The 21,081-nt window shown below is 37.5% G+C and overlaps 1 protein-coding gene across 2 annotated transcripts in view; it reads left to right on the plus strand.

Moving 5' to 3' along the window:
- SH2D4B (SH2 domain containing 4B) overlaps nt 1-14,023 on the plus strand; it is a 69,852-nt gene extending 55,829 nt beyond the window's left edge. For both annotated transcript variants that reach the window (XM_054071758.1, XM_054071759.1), the window contains 2 exons: nt 8,810-9,030; nt 12,075-14,023. In XM_054071758.1, the coding sequence (XP_053927733.1) occupies nt 8,810-9,030; nt 12,075-12,167 (314 nt within the window). In that variant the 3' untranslated portion in view covers nt 12,168-14,023. The remainder of the gene's footprint in view (nt 1-8,809; nt 9,031-12,074) is intronic.
- The last annotated feature ends 7,058 nt before the right edge of the window (nt 14,024-21,081 follow it).

Raw genomic sequence — 21,081 nt, forward strand, 5'->3', positions numbered from 1 at the left:
GGTTTAATGCAGAGATATCTGGTCAGAAGAGTCCACCTTAGAGGAAAAAAATCAAGAAATATATATATGAGATAAGAGGTTAAAGGTCTTCATTGCTACCTTTTCTCCTCTGGTAGATGATAATTAACAATGTACATAGAGAAGATAGAGTCTGAAGTCTTTATTTTCCTGCTGGCTAATGCATCCTATAGGCTGATCTGAAAGGAAGAAAAGAAAGAAACCAACACTGTGCTTTGAGCAGATGTTAAAAGAATTTATAACTCTATTATAGCAGTGGTGTATTCAGACAAGTAATGCAAACGCCTGTCTTTTAGGTGCTGCACTGCTTGTTAGTGAGTATGGTGTAAATGTTCTGACAGTGTGTATAAAGGGTTTTTACAGTATTTGATAGTTTGGATATAGAATGAACTTTAAAGGAGACAGTTAAGGGGTGTATTTTCTGCAGAGTGCATAGGGAATTAACTGTGAGCCACATTGGCAACAGTGGATGTGGCACATCTAATTTTCTGTAAATCTGAAGGAAAATACCGAGTATGACTGCATTTACTCGTTTAGATAGGATTTGCGGAGATTCCTAGGGCAGTAAGGCAGCCCTTCAGAATCTCAGTAGGTTTTTAATTGCTTTAAGGAATCTCAGCCTTAAGGAATTAAGAAAATTTCTGAGGTCTGAATTTTCTTCATCTAAGAACTGCTTTATTTTGATGCAACAGAGAGGTGAAGCCATTATATTAAAAAAAAGAAAAAGGAAAACCCCAACAAAACAGGCCTATGTATTTTTACATATGATACTTTTCCTTTGTGCCTTTCTGCTGTGCATAGAGGCTCGAGATAGTCCAATGCAACATGTAAGTCTTCGAGGACAGGTTCTTTAAGGCATGGTGCATTATCAGAATGCCTCATCCTTGCCTGAAGGGACCTCTTGCCATCAGGAAAACGTTATTCTTTTGGGCCTTGATTTTCTATACTTGTCTGTATGCAGCCCAGAGCATACTGAGCACTGCCCACCAGGGTTCACTGATGTCTTGTTTCCCTGTATGTTAAATGTATCAGGATGGTTACAAAGGACAGGAATGGTGAAGAATGGGTAATGGGTTCCTGCTCATCTTTCAACAATACACATTTATTTCTATCTTAGATATGTTACTGCATGCATTGCTCCTGACTCTGTGCAGAAGAAAAGGTGGTAAATGTGGAACAAAGGAAGATTTCTCCAAAGGCTCCCTAATCAGTGCCACTTCACTTTGTCTATGTCGCTCAGAGAGGATACCAGCCCCGTGCTAACCACTGAGTACTCAGATAACCTATCTGTGACATGGATAGTGTCTTTCATATATGCACCTGCTGATTTCTAAAGAAAAATTTTGCCTCCCATTGCAATTCTATGCAGACAGGAAGTATTTGTTTTATTGACTCATATTTTAGGTTTTGCTTTGTGTGATCTATTGCACATCTTTTCTCTTTTATCAGCACAGAGGCTTATAGCTTCTTCTTTAGTAACATTTATGGATACTGTACTACTTGCTAGGACTTAAATCAGATTACCAACATGCAGCACAGCATGAAATATCTGTATTCTCACCAGCTGTAAGTAGGAAAAGCATTTCATAGGAACTCACCACACCTTGGCTCTTGGTCTGCAGCTTGTTGTCAGGTTTTGAAGAAAAACGGGCATTGTGCTGTTGTTCCTTTCTTTTCTTTTTTTTTCGTTGTTTTTTTGGGTGATTTTTTTTCTTGTTAAAACCTGGCCACAAGTGTGTTTTGATGCCTAAAGAGGAACAGAATTCTCTTACTCTTTTGAAGATCTAGTCCCATGTGAGTCTCTCCTGCATTAACAGCAGATGGTGAATAGCTTCAACGGCTTTGTTTCTATTACCAGCCATCTTTGATTTACTCCCTGGCTTTCCTTTTCAGTGTTTATTGCTTCTATTCTGAAACAGCAGAGGCAGAGCTATTGTTATCTCTCAGCCATAGCTTTTCTCACACAATACTATCGATCTCTTCTTGCACTATTTGTTTTGTCACACTATCAAAAAAAGTATTTTGTCTAAAAGGAAGGAGAAGGAGGGTTGCATTGTAAGATCTTATTGCAGCAAATAGTTGTGCATGTATTTAATTGTGCATGCTACTCCTGCTGTATATTCCAGAGAAATGAGAAGGTATGGCCTAGATATGTACATTGTCCTTTGGCTATTTCAGTTCCAGATCAGTCCATAAGCCATTATAACTGATAACATAAAGAATTCATTCTAGACGTCATATTTTTTTACATTAATTGTGTCCTTCCGAAGAATGACCATAAGTAAGCTCAGTCAGCTTAAAGAGTCCATATATAGACTTGCACCTATGGGAAAGAATTGAAAAAAGTCAACCTGAGGAAACTGTTTCTTTGAATAATGTAGAGAGTGCTTTTCCTTCAGAGCATAAATTATAGCTGCTCTATTTCTTGCACTGCAGGGAAGCAATCACCTCATCTTCTCTACTTTTATGCTTTTGATCTTTCTGGGTGGTTGAAGTAGCTGGATTTTTCACCTTCTCCTAGACCACAGCTGGTTGCTAGTGTTGTGCATTTGAATATTTGTTTCAAGCCTTTATTGTCCAGCCTAATTATGGGAGCTAAAAACGGTCAGATTTATTCTAAACCTTTGTTCCTCAGCTTCATTTTTTATCTTATGTTGTGTTTCTTCCTTGTGTATGTCTTCTTTTGCTGTGGGCTCCAAAATCTATGATCTCCTTTCTTAAGTTCATGGACAAGTGTTCCTAAGAGCTGTTCTTGCATTTTCTGACAGTAGTTTATGTTAATGCTGGTATGCTAACCCAGGTGAGCTCTTCCTAAATCATATTGGCTGCAATTGGATTAATCTCTCCTGAATGCCTGTTTATTTTTCTGATGATTTCTTTCAAAACTGATTCATATTTTGGTGCCAAGTAGTTTGGGACTTAACTTCCATCAAATGATTTTAATGAACGTGATGGTGTAGTCAGAAAAACCTATGACATATTTTCCTCTCCTGAAACCAGGACTTTTCTGTTTTGATTAAAAATACCCAAGACTCTAAAATGTATTCTATACAAATTTATTTCTAGCTTTTATAGCAGTTTGTTCTGAAAATTGTTTCAGCTTTTTTTTTGCAAAGTGAAGTGTAATCCAACTTTTGACTCTCAAGTCTCATAGGAAATTTATTTGGAATTTTTAAAAATTCACTTATTTCCCTCTGGGAAATCATTTTATTCCAAATGGTGCAGTTATAGTAGTATATCTGTCTAGCTCAGTTTTTCAGTTAGGAAAAATGGAGGGCATAGGCTGATGCTTAACAAACTCATCCTTCTAACCCTTGCACCATTTTATTGCTATCTTTCAAATTACTGTTTAGATCTGCCTGTATAATTGGACAAATATAGTCCTTTACATTATTCAGGAGTTATCTGCTAATTCCTCATTATTCCTTGTGTTTAGTCATTTATTTATTGTTTACACTCGCTCTAGCTGTAATGTGTCTGTATGACCTTTGGCATGTGATTTATTCAGGTAATGACTGCCAGGAATATTTGTGTTTATATGGTCTTAGACTTAATCCCATTGAAAACACAGAGATATTGTTATTAATTTCTCTGTGTTTTGGATCCTACTTTTAATTTTGATTGGTGACCTAAATCACGCACTTCCCTAGTTAGAGGTCTTAAGTTGTATAAACAGGATGAGTCTCTTTCCTCTTCATTGATTACCTGTGAATATTCATAATTGTTCAACAAATCAATTTTGCATGAAATAGAATGCTTTTTATAATGTTCATGAAAGCACTTATGGCATGAATCCCATCATTAATATTTATCCATGCCAATATTTGTGATGCATTTGCTCTATGAATAAAACCTCATGCACTAGAGTGTGTGAGATCGAGCTAATGAAAAAATATGAAAAGAGAAAACATCAGCTAAGCAAACAGCTTCAGTTGCAGAAGGGTAAATGAATGCTTCTGATCTGTCTCTGTACCTGCTGTTCTCTTAATCTCAGTCAATCTCTTGGCATATATAAATACACATATGCGTATTAAAAATATATGGATCCCTAAAGACCAAATTATCTTTACATATTGACAGTGTTATTGCATGTGGGACATTAGGCCACTGGGATATTACAATGGACATGATGTAACTATATTTGTATAATAAAAAAATAATTTTAGGCTTGGAGTATACCGTCCTGCCTTGTTGGCAGAGTTTATCAGCTTTTCTAGTTTGAGTTCATGCTTGTTATGGCATCTTTTTAGAAAATATTTATGTATTTCATCTCCTGAGTTTCACTCAAGGATGTATGTAGGATAACGCTGAGAGAAGAGTAGGAGGCTAAAGTGTCATAGCATAATATTTCAGAGTAGGATTTTCTGCTACCGAGGCAGCTGTAAGCTAGGGAAACAGCATCAAGAGTTCTCAGCTGTGCCCACTAAATTCCTAACGGACTCTGCAGTTCCCAGGTGAGCTTAATATACTCTAAACGTTAAGATGTTCTTTTTCCTTTTTGGAAGAGTGGTGGCAGCAAGAAGAACATAATTACAACAGAAATGTTAGGACTTGCCTACCATCTACAAATTGTCATTACAGGCACTGTATTTGTAAATGAAGCTGTTAATTAGGAACATGTCTGTGGATGATGAATGTGCTATGATATCAAATAACTGTCTTCCAAAATGTTATTCTCTTGCTAAGAACTCGAAATGTTAATATGGATAAGCTTTGTAAAATTAGAACTAGAATGTTTGAAGCGGACATGTTAGATGCATGTAACGTCACAGATGCATGCAGTGAACTTGGGGACCAGGGGGCTAAAACTCAAGCCAGCTGACAGGGTTTCCATGCTTTCAAGGGGACTTAGTTACACCTTTGATGCTCTCCCAGTCAAAACCTTACTGCTCTTTTACAGTGTTTTGTAGACAATGGCAATTTGTATACTCAGGGAAATTATTTGGCATGACAGGTGGAAGACGTAAGTGAGTTTCAGTGGGATAGCGAACTGCTAATGGCCACACGATGAGTTACAATGATGATACTGGTGATAGACTGATTAATTGTGAGGTATTCACTTAAATGACTGATTTGCAAAGTTATGCTTACATGAAAGGATTGCTGCTTTTGACACAGTGTTGCTTTACACCAAGTGAAGGTGTTGCCTGTAAGAGATTAACAAAAATTACTAAGAAGGGGAAATTAACTTTCAAAGCATCAGTGGTTTCTTTTCCAGAGAATATTTCCAATTAATATCATAACTAGCACAAATAAAAGCACTGGTGATTCTAAACATCTTACTAGAGCCTTGGGAAACCAAAGTTTCTTGACTTCAGTTCGAACAATTTTAAATGTTCATGTAGGGGTTTCACAGATGTTGTTTATTTCTCTTCAGCTGTCTCAGGAGTGAGCAGTGCCACTCATTTTCTAGCTGTCTTGAGAACAGTATAATGTTTTTTAAAGGGTATAAGGGAGACTTTCATTGCTGCAATCATCATCCACTTAAGAACTGAACCAGTGAAAAGTATAATAACTGGGAGGCAAAGAGAGGAGGAGGTGGTGGAGAGAGATTGTTTCTCATGAGCTGTTAACAGAATCAGGGGAGAATAAGGAAAGAAAGCATCTGGCTGATAATTTATTACACCATCTTTAGTAGAAAAGAGAATTAAAACAAAAAAGCACTTGGCCTTGAGCAATATAGCATTTCTCGCCTACTCAATGATATAAAGTGCCCAGAACAAAAATAAGGTCTGGCAAAGAAAATAATACCATGTGGAAGCCTGCAGTGTTTTAGCTCTGCTGCTGGGAGTGGAGAGCACGTGAATGGATTGTTTAGCATTAAGCTAATCAATGCTAAATTAATTTTATATTATATGCTTGATAGTGATGGTCATTCAGGCCCTAGTCCTAAGAATAATGCTTACCATATAATATCCCCTCCCCCCCCCCCCCTTTTTTTTTTTACAACTCTTTATTTGACAAACTCTACTTTTACAGGTGCTGGGTGTCTAGGCCACCTCATTCCCCCACAGGGCTGCATAGCAGTTCTGGTACTGCTTAGAGAGGGGATAGTTGTAATGGCACCCTATTCCTATCCCAAAAGTTACCGCCATGGTTTCAATCTAGAATTACAGTATAAATATTATCAGAATTGATGTGAGATTGGCTGGCAATAGAACGGCTTATCTATTCCTGTGTCCCTGAATGCTCTGAGCTTGTTGATGTGGCTCTACTACACGTATTTCTAGCAGACATTTGTCATGGAAGCAGTCATCATAATCACTAATAAAACCTTCCATTTTATATTTAAATTAAAGCAATTTGAGAGAAAAATGGATATTTGCCTTAACAAATAGTGTGATTTCAGAATCAACTTTTCTATAATTCTTGGCACGTGGCATCAGGTATTGGGATCTAGAGATACAACTTCACGTAATATGCTGTCTCATATATTTTCATTTGAATGGAGTTCAAGAATTTTTAACCATTCATCTTCGAATGGTTCCAATGAAACTGGTTTTAGTTTTGCAAAGTGCAGTAATTGCCACTGCTGGCTGAACAGTTGCTTGCTGTTTCTAAACAAATGCATATGTTTGCTGTCTGTTTTGTATGTCTGGTGCAAAGATGATGTAATATTCTCAAGAAAAGAGAATGGTACAACATTCAGCAGAGTTTATATGTGTATGTTTGTTCTCAGTATTGACAATATTTCAGTAGGGTCTTCTGAGTCCCAGTGAGACTGAGCCCTTGTCATGTTCATAATTGCACTAAGTAAAACTGTAAAAGAAATTAATTGCCTCAAAGTAGATGAAACTGAAAGGAGATGCTTTTCTAGCTTTCCTAACATCACACAGTGCTTGCCTTAGGGATCTAGATCTCCTCGGACTATTCTAGTGTCTCCCAGAGGCATAATTTTCCTTGTGGGTTTAATAAAGCATGTCAAACTTTGGACTTTCAGGTAAGCCCTTCTTTGTGCAAATCAGTAATTCCTGGAATTTATTTATTGCTAGAATAAACCAGTGTGGCTTTTCAGTGCTTGGAGTCCATGGAACTCTCACTAGGACATATGTAGGATTCTGCCTTGAAAAGCTGTCCCATTAAATATTGCATGTATTGTTTTGAGAAACTTTAGCTTTACAGAGAGCAACTTTGGAACATGTCCATTGATTACTGGCATTTTTGCCATGTTCACCTTTAGGATGGCCTAATACAACATCTGTTCCTGATTAAAGTGAGCATCTGGTATTTCACAGATAATTATGAGACATGAGCTTACTGTTCTCTAGGCCTACCAGACAAATTGGAACCAAGCTCTCTAGGTGGATGGTAAGAACAGGGGTTGTGCTGGGCACAATTCTGATCACACCTTTTACATGGGATGGGATCAGAATGGAATTTATCTGTAATACGCTGTTTGCAAGGAAGAAGCAACTTCAGTGTTGTGTCCTAAGATCTGAAAGAAAAGGAGAGATTAAGATTTTTCCACAACAGAAGAATAAAATTGGAAAGTTCTTGAAAGCTCTATTCCTGTTAACCTTTTTCCCTTGCTTACTCTGAGAACCTGAATTTGTGATCCTTCTTTTGCCCTGGCAAAAATATTTGTACACAGCAAAAGAATGGATGAACCTGTAAAACAACTGCTTATTGATCAAGATATGGCAAAAGTTTGTTTCCTGATTGAATTTGTCTGGAGAGGTAAGTTGGCTCAGAGAAAATGACCACAGGATAACAGTTATGTACCACAAGAAACCCCAAATAATTTTATCTCCTCTTGTCTTGGAGCAGGGTGCATAGCTCATTATTGTTCATTATGAATTGTAAAGATGAGCTCACTTCTGGTGAATAAGTAAAATATTCAATCTTTTTTTTTGTTTTCATGCTCTGTTTAGCTCATGGCTACAGTTTTTTGACTAGAGGAGACTCTTAATGTGGTATGTAAGCCTGAAAGGTCATAGAATCATAGAATAGAATCACAGAATCATTAATGTTGGAAAAGACTTCTGAAATCATCAAGTCCAACTATCAGCCCAACACCACTGTGTTTCCTAAACCATGTCCCGAAGTGCCACATCTACATGTTTTTTAAACACCTCCAGGGATGATGACTCTGCAGTTCCCTGGGCAGCCTCTGCCAGTGCTTGACCAAATGGGAGGACACAAAGATCCCAGACGGAAAGGACTATGATATTTGTTTCTTGTTTTCCTCTGTGACAACATTCCCTAGAAATGCAAGCCTGTGAATAAGTAATCTACCATGCAGATCTCTTTTAGCCTATCTGTTACTTGCAGGATCTGATTTCTTTGAGCTACAATTTATCTATATGCCTCTATGGACGTGTGTGTGTGTATGGGTATACAAAAGCAGAAAAATACTTTTTCTCCTGGCCCTTGCTTTATGTTTTTTCTTTAGGACCTACAAAACAAATTTAAGGCAACAGTCTCAGAAGCTCTACAATGCAATTGCAAATATCAATTTGCATTACCAAACCATGCTAGTTTGCTAAATGATAACTTGTATGGAGCCTTCTGATCTGATAGACCAATTACATTGATGCACTTCCTTTCCAAAAAACAGTAAGCATGGAAAAAAATTCTTAACCATGTAACTAAAATTTATATCCCACCAGACTCCCCCAAAACCTGTCCTTCAGAAGCAGATAACATAAATGTAGTCTCCATAGCTCTGACTGCTCACATAAACATTTAAATCTTGAGAAGTTATGCCATTTTAATTTGCTTCTGCTCTGTTATTAGTTGCATTTAATTTACTATGACATATTTGCATAACCATAGGTGTTTTTCTTGCCAGGTATTATCAGCCGCCAGGAGGCAGAAGAGCTGTTGATGAACAAATCTGAAGGAACATTCCTAGTGCGAGTCAGTGAGAAGATCTGGGGTTATGCATTGTCTTATCGCCAGCAAAGTGGGTTCAAACACTTCCTGGTTGATGCTTCGGGGGATTTCTACAGCTTCTTGGGGGTAGATCCAAACCGACATGCAACACTAACAGATCTTATTGATTTTCACAAGGTAAGACTTGTGAGGTACAGGTCAATAGCTGAGTGGAACAGGTTAATAATTTAAAGAGTAGCCATGTAATATGAAACCACACTGGAAAGAAGCAGTAAGCACAGTGGAGAAAAGAATATACATACATATTCTCCAGTAAGCCCAGCTGTAACATGTATAGTTTGCCTTTTGCTGCAGTGAATCAGGCGGCTTTCCCCCTTCTACCAAATGCTTCAGCATGTGTTTGTGCCTCCTTCTAAGCAGAATCTTACGCAATGCATGCTCTCCTGGCCTAAAAATGGACTAATAAGGGCTGACAGAGCTAACGCTTTTTGATCCTCTTTGCTGTGCAAAATTGGATTGGAAATGCCATAGAAAGGTCTTTCAATGAAATTTCAGCATTTTTCGACCTTACATGCGAGGGCTGTAGTGTGCAAAACCAAAGGAGTGGAGTCCTGCAGTAAAGAAGGGAACAATAGGTGTTCTGTTTTAGGGATGTGCTTAGGGTTATTCTTTATTATCCAAGGCAATCTCACAAGAGTAATTTACTGCTCGTATTTGGTTTTAGATGGGTTTGAATTACTTTGGCTCTCACTTGTGTTTCTTGTTGCCAGGCTAAGACTGAACAGTAGCACTGTTTCTGATAGCATAGGTTGTTTTCAACATCTTACATCTCTCCCCATCTTCAGCAGTTTTAATTTTCCTAGCCACTCTTATGATTTCTTTTCATCTTTTCTTTTCCAGTTACCTTTTCTTTTTTATCCTTTTCTCACTCTTGTCTCAAACTAATTCAATTAGTTTTGGGCTATTCTTTGTCTTTACAGCTTTAATTTTTTTCAGTATTCAGTCCTACAAACACTAAGCAGAGATTATTTTTCTTTGAATTTCCCTTTACTTTTAATTTTTTTTTTTTATTTTAGGTATTTTACAACATTTCTTCAGTCAAACCTTCACACAGTTTCTTCCGTCCATAGTCCTTACTTTTCGATTGTCATTAGCAATACAGTAGAAGTCACTTATTTCAAATATTGGCTTAACAAAAAGAAGTTGAATTTCTCAGGATTTACATTAGATGAAGGAACAGACGTTATAATGTGTTAACCTTCGTAAAAACATAGATGTTCATTTCCTAAATAGGATTTTTCAAGTCCCCAAACTACAACAACAACAAAAAAAAAACACGGAATCAAGAGCAGAAAAATGCAAACTCATTTAGGTTTGCTGAAAATGATGAACTAGTTCTGAAAGTTAGATTTTGATTGGCTTTCTCTCCCTTACCTTCTTTCTCCCATCTTAGCTACTGGCATGTGTGCACACAGAGGTGGCTTTACTTTAAGAACAAGTAAAATGTCAAGGCAAATGGGGTTTCCCTTAGTGTCCCCTCACATCACTATGACATGATATTTCCACAAATTATATTTCCATATGGGAGAGGAGTAGGTGTCACATTTGACCAACAAATGCCTCCTCACCTAATTTGATGAAATCTATTTTCAGACAACAGTGGCACAAACAGCAAAAAGCACAAACCATGCTTTTTGCCAGAAGAATGGCTTTTAGTCCCTGACAATAAAAAAAAGAAAAAAAATTTTCTTAGGTGTCCCCTGATAATCATTAATATCTCCCCTATAGTGAGCCTACCAGAGAAACTGGTTCGCCTTTAATGTCACCACACAATTGTCTTTTAATTGTCTGGCTTAATAGCTACATTAAAACGTGTCTCTTTGGTAATCACTTCAGGAGGCTTCTTATCCTATCTCTTACATGGTTTTTTTTTTTTGAAGCTTTCTGACAAACCTTTCTGGTGCAGTACGTTGTCCCAAAGCCTTCTGGTAACCAGTTATGCAACCTTTATGCAAACAGTTGTGCTGTAGGCACATTTTCTCTTGCAGCCATATATTGTCTGGGAAAGCTGCTACCTCCTCAGGACTATTTTTGGCAAGACCATACTTCCCCACCCCAAAAGCTGCATGGACTTTTCTTTGTGGGTCTTTTCGCTCTCAATCAAAATGAGCGGGGCTGGCATTACTGACTTGACTACTTTTCTAGTTTCTTATACCTAGTCGTCTAAAACTGCTTCATTTTGATGTAAAAAAATTAAGAAAAGGTCATTCAAGCATCTGACAGATACAAGGGGGTGGTACCCATTACCTGGGAGAACAAACTTCTTCAGAGTGTGACATTGCATTTTCTCTTATTGCTATTTGCATTTAAATGCCGTGTGGAAAGCAACAATAACATATCCAAGATAACTGCTAAATCTGTGGCTTTACTTCCTTATAACCTTCTCAAAATCATTTAATTTGAGTAGTAACTTTCTGAACTTGTTCTCAGTCTGATGTAGTAATTGGGAAGGAACCACAACTGGGAGTTTGCATGTGTTCTGAGGAAACCGAGCACTCAATTTCCATTGAATTTCAGTAGAAACTAGATAAGTTTTGAAAATGCTAGGCCCATGTATAGATCCAACTTGGATCTAAACTTGCAGAGGAATGATTGTTGTTTTAGTTGATATAATTCTGGATTCTCACTAATTTTGGTGCATCTATAAATCTTAAACTACTAGAACACCCAAATCATTACTCTAGGAATAAGGGCAAAGACCAAGCTCTCTGCTTTTCCAGTAAGTTCTTTTTAGATTCATCTTGGTAATTAATTACTGGAATGACAGGCTTGGCATGTGATTATTTAATTAATGAAAATAGGTGCTATTTGTAAAGACTGTCTTTCCCCTAGCAAGGTTATTATCTTTTACCTATCTGTAATCAGTCAGAAAGCTGTTACTGTTGAATGTGAGCACTCAACAGCGAGCTCTTGCTCAGTCTGCCTGGGGAAGTTTCTTTCATCCCAGTGACTACTGATCTACGGTAGGACTGGCATAGAATACTTGATAGGATCCCTTTGCAGGTCTGTAATTATTGTATCAATTTTATATTATTTTATTCATAATTGGTTCCCAATTACAGTGGCATGGTGGTCTTTATTGCTATCAGCTGCTTTTCTTAGAAGACAGGGAAAGGCTTAGACATCTATGAATGATATTTTAATTGGTTCTATCTTTCTAGGAAGAAATCATCACATCCTCAGGAGGGGAGCTACTAATGGAGCCATGTGGACAGCAGAAGAATCCGCCAGACTACAGCCCTTTATTTGAATAACTGATCCGGGACTAACAGGGATGCATTCTAGATAGCTGTAGTAATAAATAGCTACAAAAGTAAACACTGAAAAGTAGTTAATAAAATTCCAAAGCCACTGGTCTTGTGGCCAAAATGTATCCTCATTAGAAGGCACAAAATATTTCTGGTTTGCATCTGAATGATCATAATTATACATATTGCTAACATTTTAAAGGTGAGAAATTACTCGTGAGAAATTACAAATGAGGACCAGTCCTGGGAATTTTTCAAGGGGTTGTGGCCAATTTCACTGAACGCTAAGTTCCTATGTTAATTTTCTTCATGTCTGAGACTGACCAAGCAAAATGCTGCAAGAAGTATGGGTGGGAATTATTCACAGAGTATTGTATGGAGTACCAATATTGGTGAACAGATTATTTTTTCCAAAGCAATGTTTGTCTGTTTCTGCTGACAATCTCATTACTCAGTGCTGCACTTTTGATAATAATAAGAGAAGTAGTCTTAGAATGTCCTTTTGCAGTCAGTGATGGCTTCAATGGTTAGGGATAGCTGGAAACTTGCCATTGTGCTTTTGAGTTCAGGCCTACAAAGTTCACCACTGCAGAGACAGAATAAGGTCATTCACATTTTATTTACAATTTCATGCAGTCCAACAGCCTTAGAAAGAGAGTATAGAAACTAGTCCATTTATTCTAAAGCAGTTATTCTAATGAAAGCAATTTGATTTGCAGCAATAACAACAACAACTCTCACCGGCCTTGTCAAGTTTTCTGCTTTCTGATGTGCAAGATACATGCTGGAGATTCCTAGCATTCCTTTGCTGTAGGACCAGATACTTTCCTTGGCTGAGCTATGAGGTGTCCATAGATTTACCTCTGATGCCAGTGAGCAACATCTAGCATCTAGACTGAGGCTCTAAAGGTGATATAGAGTAATTAGAAGTATTTAGACACCTAGACATCTTTCCTAAATAGTGTTCTGCCTTCATGAAGTATAAAAAAAAAACAACAAAAAAGAAAACATATAAAATGCCATCTTCTCTTTGGAAAAAGTACTAGGAATGCTAGAAAAGAAGGCATATGATTTCCAAGGTTGTTGGAAGATTACTCAACCCATTGTACACAGTTCTGGGAGTGTTTATAGACAGACTATTGAGAAACTCCTCCCATAAGAAATTTGTGTTCTGAGAGTAATAATAATACAGTTATTTATTTCACGTGACGCACTTCCCAGCAACCACTTGCATTTTGTTTAACAGAGAAGACGACTTGTGAATATTAAGTCTTTAGCTTGTGTGTCTTCTTGTGATGTAATAAACATCACAACAGCATCGTCATTTTCACTTCAGAGCAGATTTCCTACTTTTAATTTTCTACATTTTTCTGTTCGAGTTTCATCCATTTCTCATTCTAGGTTCTGTCTGGCTTTGAAATAAATCCCCTGTAAGTTCCTCCGCAAATGAAATTACTTGGAAAACTGCAATTTCTTCTGAGAGTTTTATTGTGCTAATAAATGTCAGAATTCACAAGTAAGGGATTGTTTTTTTTTAACATAGCTCCACAGAAATAATGAAAAATATTCTTGGAGTTACCAGGAAAGAAGAACTCAACAATATATAACCAGAAGCAGCAGCAATAAAATACAGTGCTACTTAACTGAAGATAAATTCTGAAGAAAACAAGAAATTAAGAAGCTTTTCTTGGTAGAGATGTGCAGCTGCTGCCAATACACTTGAGAGCTGTGGGAAAAGTACTAGCATGGAGAAGTTTTCTAAGCTAACAAATGCCTCTTGTTGCTTTCTAGAAAATAAATGGACTATGAAAAGTTAACCGGTTAGTAGGAAGAATAGAACGGAAAGCATTGAAGCAGTAAATACGGTAAATTAAGAAAATAAGAGTAGGGAAAATCTGCTTTTTGGATTTTTGCTACTCTGGGAGGAAGACTGGGCTCTGCTACCTCCTTTTCACTCCTGCAAGTCTCTAAGATTTCAGCTTTGAGGTAAATCTGCCTTGGAGCCAGATTTCAGTCTGTAGGAGTTGGGCTAGTCCATGCTGCAGCCTTGAATGCTGCATCTGCTTCACGCTGTCTGCCTCTACGTTTAGTGCTGCCTGAAGCTGTTCATCACTGTATACAAAATCTTTTTAGTGCTGCAGTTTCATTGTCTGGAAGGGCTAGCTTTATTCTATTACACAGTGACCTTCAAGTCTTGCTTTCTGATCTGTTTTTCCAGTGGCAGCTATTGCTGAGTTGTAAGAGGTACATGTTATGGATTTTCATTATAAGATTTCCTGTCAATATTTCTTGTCAATGACACCACTGGGAACACACTGAGACACCTGTTATGGTAATTCTGTTTCATAAGGAAAAATGCTACAGCCATAAGGAAAACTTTTAAACTTTTATAGGAACTGAACTTCTCTTCATGTCTGTTTTGCAGCAATAAAATAAGGCACATGAGGCCCCAAGCTTGTTTGCACCTATCTTTGAAAAAGCAGCTCTTGAGGCTATATTCTTGCTTCTTCCTCAGTCCACAGATGCATCCATTCTTTCTAATTTTGTTTTGATCTGTTATTATATGTAGGCATCTCCAGGTTAATACTGCTCTTTTCTCTAAACCAGAACAAAACCCAAGCAAAGCAACTGGCAGCAATCATGCATGAGATTTTCAAGGCTACTCAAAGAATGTAGAAGTCGGTGTATCACCTATTGTAAATACTGTATTGAAATAATTATGTAGCATGAGTATTTACATTCTAGTTTTATAAAAGAATAATCCAGGGCAGCTGTTAAGAGTACTAAATCCCTGTTATCCTGAACAAGTACTGAGCAAAAGAAGATCGCTCCTGCCTCGAGAAAGAGGTACCTAAAAATTTTACAGAGATTGTTTTCGGACTTACCAAGTAGAAATAGTTTCCAAAGGCCAGATTCAGGGTGACAATTTCCACTAGATTTCAATTACTTTGAATCAAATAAATAAAACATTTCTTTGCTGAGGCGAGCCAAGATTAATATACTGACTACAGCAAAACAATTCAGTTTTATATAAGCTAGGGATCCACTTCTACTCATTCTTCTCCCCTCGAGTCCTGAATATAGAGCATTTAATGGAGTTACACCACTTTTCACTGCAGTCTAAATTCTTCTGTTTACATAATGTCACAACACAAAGCTGGTCTCAGGTGAAATGCAGTAGTTCACAGCAGGAGAGTGTTTTCTCTTCCTTTGTATGAATAAATTTGTTTACGTAATTTATAGGCTGGAGTTTATTTTCCCCTTGTTTTCAAGGACGGACTTTCTCTTCTGTTTTATTATGCCTTTGCTTTAAGATTCCTTTTTACCTTCCGAAGAGAACAGGATTAGTGACCTCTGAGAAGCAATAATGTGTCCCTGGTTGGGCTACCAATTGCAGAATGAGGTGTTTGCACTTGACCAGGTGTTTGGTTTGTGTTTCCTGAGATGAATCTTCTGGGTACATACTGTCTTTTGATAATGATGTGTAATTTATTTTTATAGCTAATTTCTTGCTATGAAAGACTTGTGTGAAGCCTCTTCAAAGATTTGTTTACTGCTAGTTATTAGTCCTGTACCATTTATATTTACATTATGACCCATAGCCAATGCAAATTTTCTACTAGGCTGGAGCCTTCAATGAGTTTGGTTTCTTCTCTTTTGGAATTTCTTCCAATAGTTTTAAATGAAGGTAACATCATTTTATGGTATCTTTATTAAACATTTATAAGTGAGTTTTCTTACAGAGGGGAAATTGCTTCATAAGAGACTGGACAGTTAGTTGGGTCCTAGTTGTGTATGTTTGCTCTATGTGCAAGGGAACACTTAGCGTGTTAATGTCTCCTTTAAAGCTGGGCAGCCATTCTTCCCCTGTTCTCGGTTTTAATGAGAGCTGTAGGTGGAAGAATTCATGGGCAATGGAAAGAAAAGAGACAAGGCAGGACTGTCCTCTTCTGTATAATTTTACATATGACAGCAGGCAAAGTCTGTAATTAAGTATTTGCTGCGGTTTTTTCCTGTTTAGCATTCAAAGGCTCTAGGCTGAGACGTGTCACCATTACTTTTCCATTACACCAGAGCAACAAGAAGTTATTCATACTGGGTGGGAAAAAGGGCCCAAATGGATTTGAATGAGTAATTTTATGGTGCCACAGGAACGGTACAGAAGTGCAGAGCAAGAATATGGTAAAGATATATTCTCTATGTAGTTGTGTTGAGCTAGAAGTGATTACAAATTCTTGTTTTGTAGAAGTTAATTCTTTTAATTATGTGATTGTTATTAAAAGTCAATGCCTATGAAGACATGACAAATCTTAATACACTTCCTACTCCACAAATTCATGGAATGTAGGAAAGGAAAATCAGAAATATTTGTCTTAGACAAGAGTTAATATGCATTATCATATGATATTTGGGGCAGAGAATTTTAAAATGTATTATGCATAACTATCAGTACATGAGAACATAGAAGCTAAATGCTGCTTACCATATAAAGCATAATGAACTTCTCAATGTAATTTTTATAGCACTTAAAAAGTCAATGAAGAATAAAGCTATCCCCATTTATACTCCTCTCCTGTAGGAAATGCTGTCGATATTGTAAATAAGAAAATGTCTTCTTATCAAGGAGCTTAAGCTTAATAGTGGACTTAAATGTTACAGCAAATCATTTCAGAGAGCTGGACACCAAACACTGTGCTCAAACTATTAAAATAGCCTGCTGCACTTATATTTATTCTTGGTTCTCAAACCTGTTATGCTTTTGATAGCCTGATGCTAATGAGTAATATGATTTTAGTAAGTCATTCAAATCCAACTTAATGGAAAAAGTGTTAAGGTATATATGTCATTATCATCTTTACCATTAACATTTTCTCTTAGGGAATCCCAGGAAATGTAACAATTTCTAAGAGCAATGACTAAATGCGTACAGTTCTGGTCTGACTGCTAGAGAGTATTTTGTCCCTTTTATATGCTGTACTCACAGCATGTTGGTTCATTCATTTTGAATCTCAGTATGCTCTGTGCTACATTGGAACCTGTCTACATTTTTTAATAGCAAAACAGTGAAGAGCTGTGCATGTGAACAGTGTTCTATCACATGAAAATGTTCACACAGTTCCTACACTGAACCCCCACAACATCCACTGGAGCTCATGTGGCAACCCTTAGTTAATAAATATGAGAATTATTTATAAGGACTGCCATCAAAATTCCTTTTTGCTTCCCCAGGAAAGAAACTGAGTTACACTAAAATCTTCCATTAACACTTTTTAATGGAGAAATGTTCTGTTTTCAAAATGCAAAGCTTCTAGAAATTGTTACGATTTTTTAGACTAAAATGACTAAAAGTATCTAAAAGCATTTTTAATTGCAAAAAATATGAATAGTATGCACAAATTTAACACACAAATAAAATTTTTAATTTTTATTTAGCCCTGAAAGAAAATGTGCCGCATTAAGGTCCAAAGTTAATACAGATATTCAATGTTTTTGACATTTCATTAGGTATCCATTCTCTCCCTTAATGCTAGTTTCCTTTCAAGGGAGAATGGAAATACCTAGGGAACAGTTATTCAAAATGTCAAGCCCATTAAATATCTGATTTGACAAATGAAATAAATTTATGAAAGTTTAAATAACAGCCCAGATAATGTTTTCTACAGAAAAAAAATCAAGCTAGAAAGGTGGATGAGTTCAGAAAAATGTACTGTTGTATATCATTCCAAATTTTGAATATTTTGTGTTACTTGCTTAGATCCTTACAGTATGATTTCCATTTATATACTGCTAAAAATTGTGAGCACTGAAAAATAATTAATTTAAATGGAATAATAAATAGCATAATGGAAATTGTCTGCTATTCCGATTTCTCTGAAAAAGGCTAATTCTATCAAACCTATGGTTATATAAAAGACTAAGCCTATTAATGAATTTGCAGGAAAAAGCATCTCATTTTCCAAGTTGTCATTGTGACTAATCGCCACAGAAATCTCCTTCTGGATGAAAGTCTCTGTTTAAGAAATACAAAGTTCTAGCTACACATTCAAATACCAAATGAAACACTTGCAATCCATTATTTGTATGCAAATGTGAAACACCCCACAGGATAGCCGCTGTTGTGTAGCGAAAAAGAATAGCTTGGACTCCAGTTGGTCACCTTAAGCTGGACTAGAAAGGTTGACTTCATCCAGAGCTCCAGGTCAGTGTGATATCAAATTGTCTGTCAAAGATCACTGGTTATTTGAGGAGAGATGGGGTCAGGAGAGAGTGTTTGAACTTTTGGAACCTTGAAATATATCCATACTAGGAAAAAAATACTTCCCCTCTCCACCCTCGATGAGAGTCAGTTCGCAAAGCAAAAAAAAAAGGGAGGCTTTGTGAAACTGTTGCACACATCTTTTTCTTATTGGTAAGCAGGCATTTAGAGAATTTGTTGAAGTCAACGAGAAGTAAGTGGGGAATAAGGATTTCGCAGCCGGGTCATTTTTTATTCATTCTGTTCTACAGTACCGCACATACAGTCATGAAGTGCTAACCCATCTGTTCTGGGAAGTGGTTCAAATCCAATGGGCTAAAAATACTCTGTCTGCCAAGGAGACAGTCAAGGTGATTTGAAAAGGCTTGAATGCTTTTACTTTGGGCCACAGTCTGCAGATAAATTAAGAGGCATCAGGGCTTTTTTCCCCCCCTCTCTTCCTCTCACGGACCTATTAATAATGAACCAAATTCACAACAACCAAGGAGAAACCTGCCTGCTCGCTAATATTCTGTTTGTAATACTGTGTCTGCACCTGCCCACGGTGCTAAAAATCATTTCAAATTACACTTTAGTAATTTATGACCACTTGCCATATCCCTTTCTAAAGCTTTTTTGTCAATGTCTTTGGTGGTTCATTTTGTATCAGCAGCGAATCAATGCAATTTTAATGGAACGGAGTACTCTACCTGAGACTGAATTAATGTTACTTTACCTGTTTCAACATCAAGTGAAGTTTTCAAGACAAGAAGGATAGTAGTTTTTCAGATTTTTTCATTGATAACTTCGTTTGTGTACAATGGTGACATCCTAGTGATCAGCTGTATTAAAGATTAAATACATTAACGAATTTAGTTTAACGTTAGAAGTGTGTTGTGAGACACAATGGGGAATTGTGGGGTTTGAAGCTGATAGCTGCATCCTTGTAAACAGAAATGTGACAGAGATGCAGAAGGGAACACAGTAACTCCTAGAATACTAGCTGGGGACTAAAAGGGGGTCTGAAATGTTTTAGAACCTCCAAGGTAATGCAGTAATTAACAGTTGCACAGGGAGATAAGCAAGGCCATGAACTGAGTTCCCTTCTTAAAAACTGCAGGAGGAACCTGTATTGTTCTAAGAATACTCCCACAGCACCGCGGGAATAACATGGGGCCCAGCAACCCCTCATACCAGCTGGTCAAAGACATATCTTGCCTGTGACAGCGCAGAGGGCATACTAGGGCTTTCAGTGCAAAAATCCTGCCAGTCTATGTCTATCACAAATTAAGAAACTTAAGGATCTTGAGAAACTCCAACAACTCTTAACATTATCTTGACGCATCTATACAGCAAAGTGATTGAACTATTTTATTGCCCTTTAGAAATGATTTCTTTGTGGTCCTCCAAGCTATATGAACTAATTATGTAGTATTTCACATTATTTTTTGCTACTATAGCTAACTAAAAAGCATGTGATGAAAGAAAATTACTTCCACTCAAGCTTAAATAGACTAGGAGGAAATATAAAGCTTTTCCTGACAATTTAGCTCCTGGTTTGTGCTGCAAGTTGCATCCAATTTCATGCATGGCTAGAGCTGAGGCTGAGTGTTGTATGTTGTTGGGAGCACCTGGTAGAGCCGGGTGGCACAGGTGACAAGTAGATCATAGAATCACAGAATGGTTTGGGTCAGAAGCAATCTTAAAGATCACCCAGTTTCAATCCCCCTGCCATGGGCAAGGACATCACAGCACTGGGCACAGGCTCACAGACCAGGGGAACTCGGTGCATAAAATAAGAGAACAAAAGCAGTCTGCAGGCTTAGCAGGATGCAGGTAAGACAATCAGTTGTTCTACAGTTCCTTAAAGTTAAACCTACCCACAAATTGAGTCTTTTGGTAGCTTGTAGGCTCACACACGTTTTAAAACAATTAGATTTCAGGTGCTAAAGCTTATTCATTTGTTGAATGGCTAATGGCCACCCCTGCACGTCCCTGCCCACATACAACTGTCCACTCCTGCCACTGAAAAGCATTCGATGCCTCATTCCAGACCTTCTTCGGATCAGGAGCCGATTGTGCCCCTGTGTGGCAGCCGGACAGCAAGTGTGTTTTGCAAACTATCATATTGATCTTTTAAAAAATGAGACTGTTAGACTTTAAGCTTCAAACCTGGCAATTTTTAGCCATTCTAAATACTGACAAAAAAAACCTGTTGCAAATGAGAGGAAAATTGAGATAAGCATCAAACAATAACCAGTTCTTGTTTTGCATTGGATAATATTAATGCAATTGTTCTAAATTCACCTAAACTGATCTGGATTTATCAATTGTCTTTGCTTTTGTCACTGGTTTTGATAGATGTCCCTCTTTATCCCCTCCTGCTCCGATCTCTCAGTGTGGTGGCTGGATGGAGGAACCACCCCCTAGCCCAGCCTTATCACCATGTGGGTTTTGGGAGGAGAGGTGCTATGGCACAGCTCTGGTGGCTGAAGGTGCTGGAAGCTACAGAAAAGGAAGAGGATGTCGGATAGAGCAGGCACGGCATAGTTGGCTCATCAGCGCTCCAAAGCAAAGGCTCAGGCTGAGGGCTTAATTTTGCAGCTTTGCTGGAGAAAACTTTCAATAGCAGTTTTCATCTGCCAAAGGCCTTGTATTTCCCAAGTCCTGTCCAAATCGGAGCCC

This window comes from Cuculus canorus, chromosome 7 (genome assembly GCF_017976375.1).
Source record: "Cuculus canorus isolate bCucCan1 chromosome 7, bCucCan1.pri, whole genome shotgun sequence".
NCBI classification, from domain to species: Eukaryota; Metazoa; Chordata; class Aves; order Cuculiformes; family Cuculidae; genus Cuculus; species Cuculus canorus.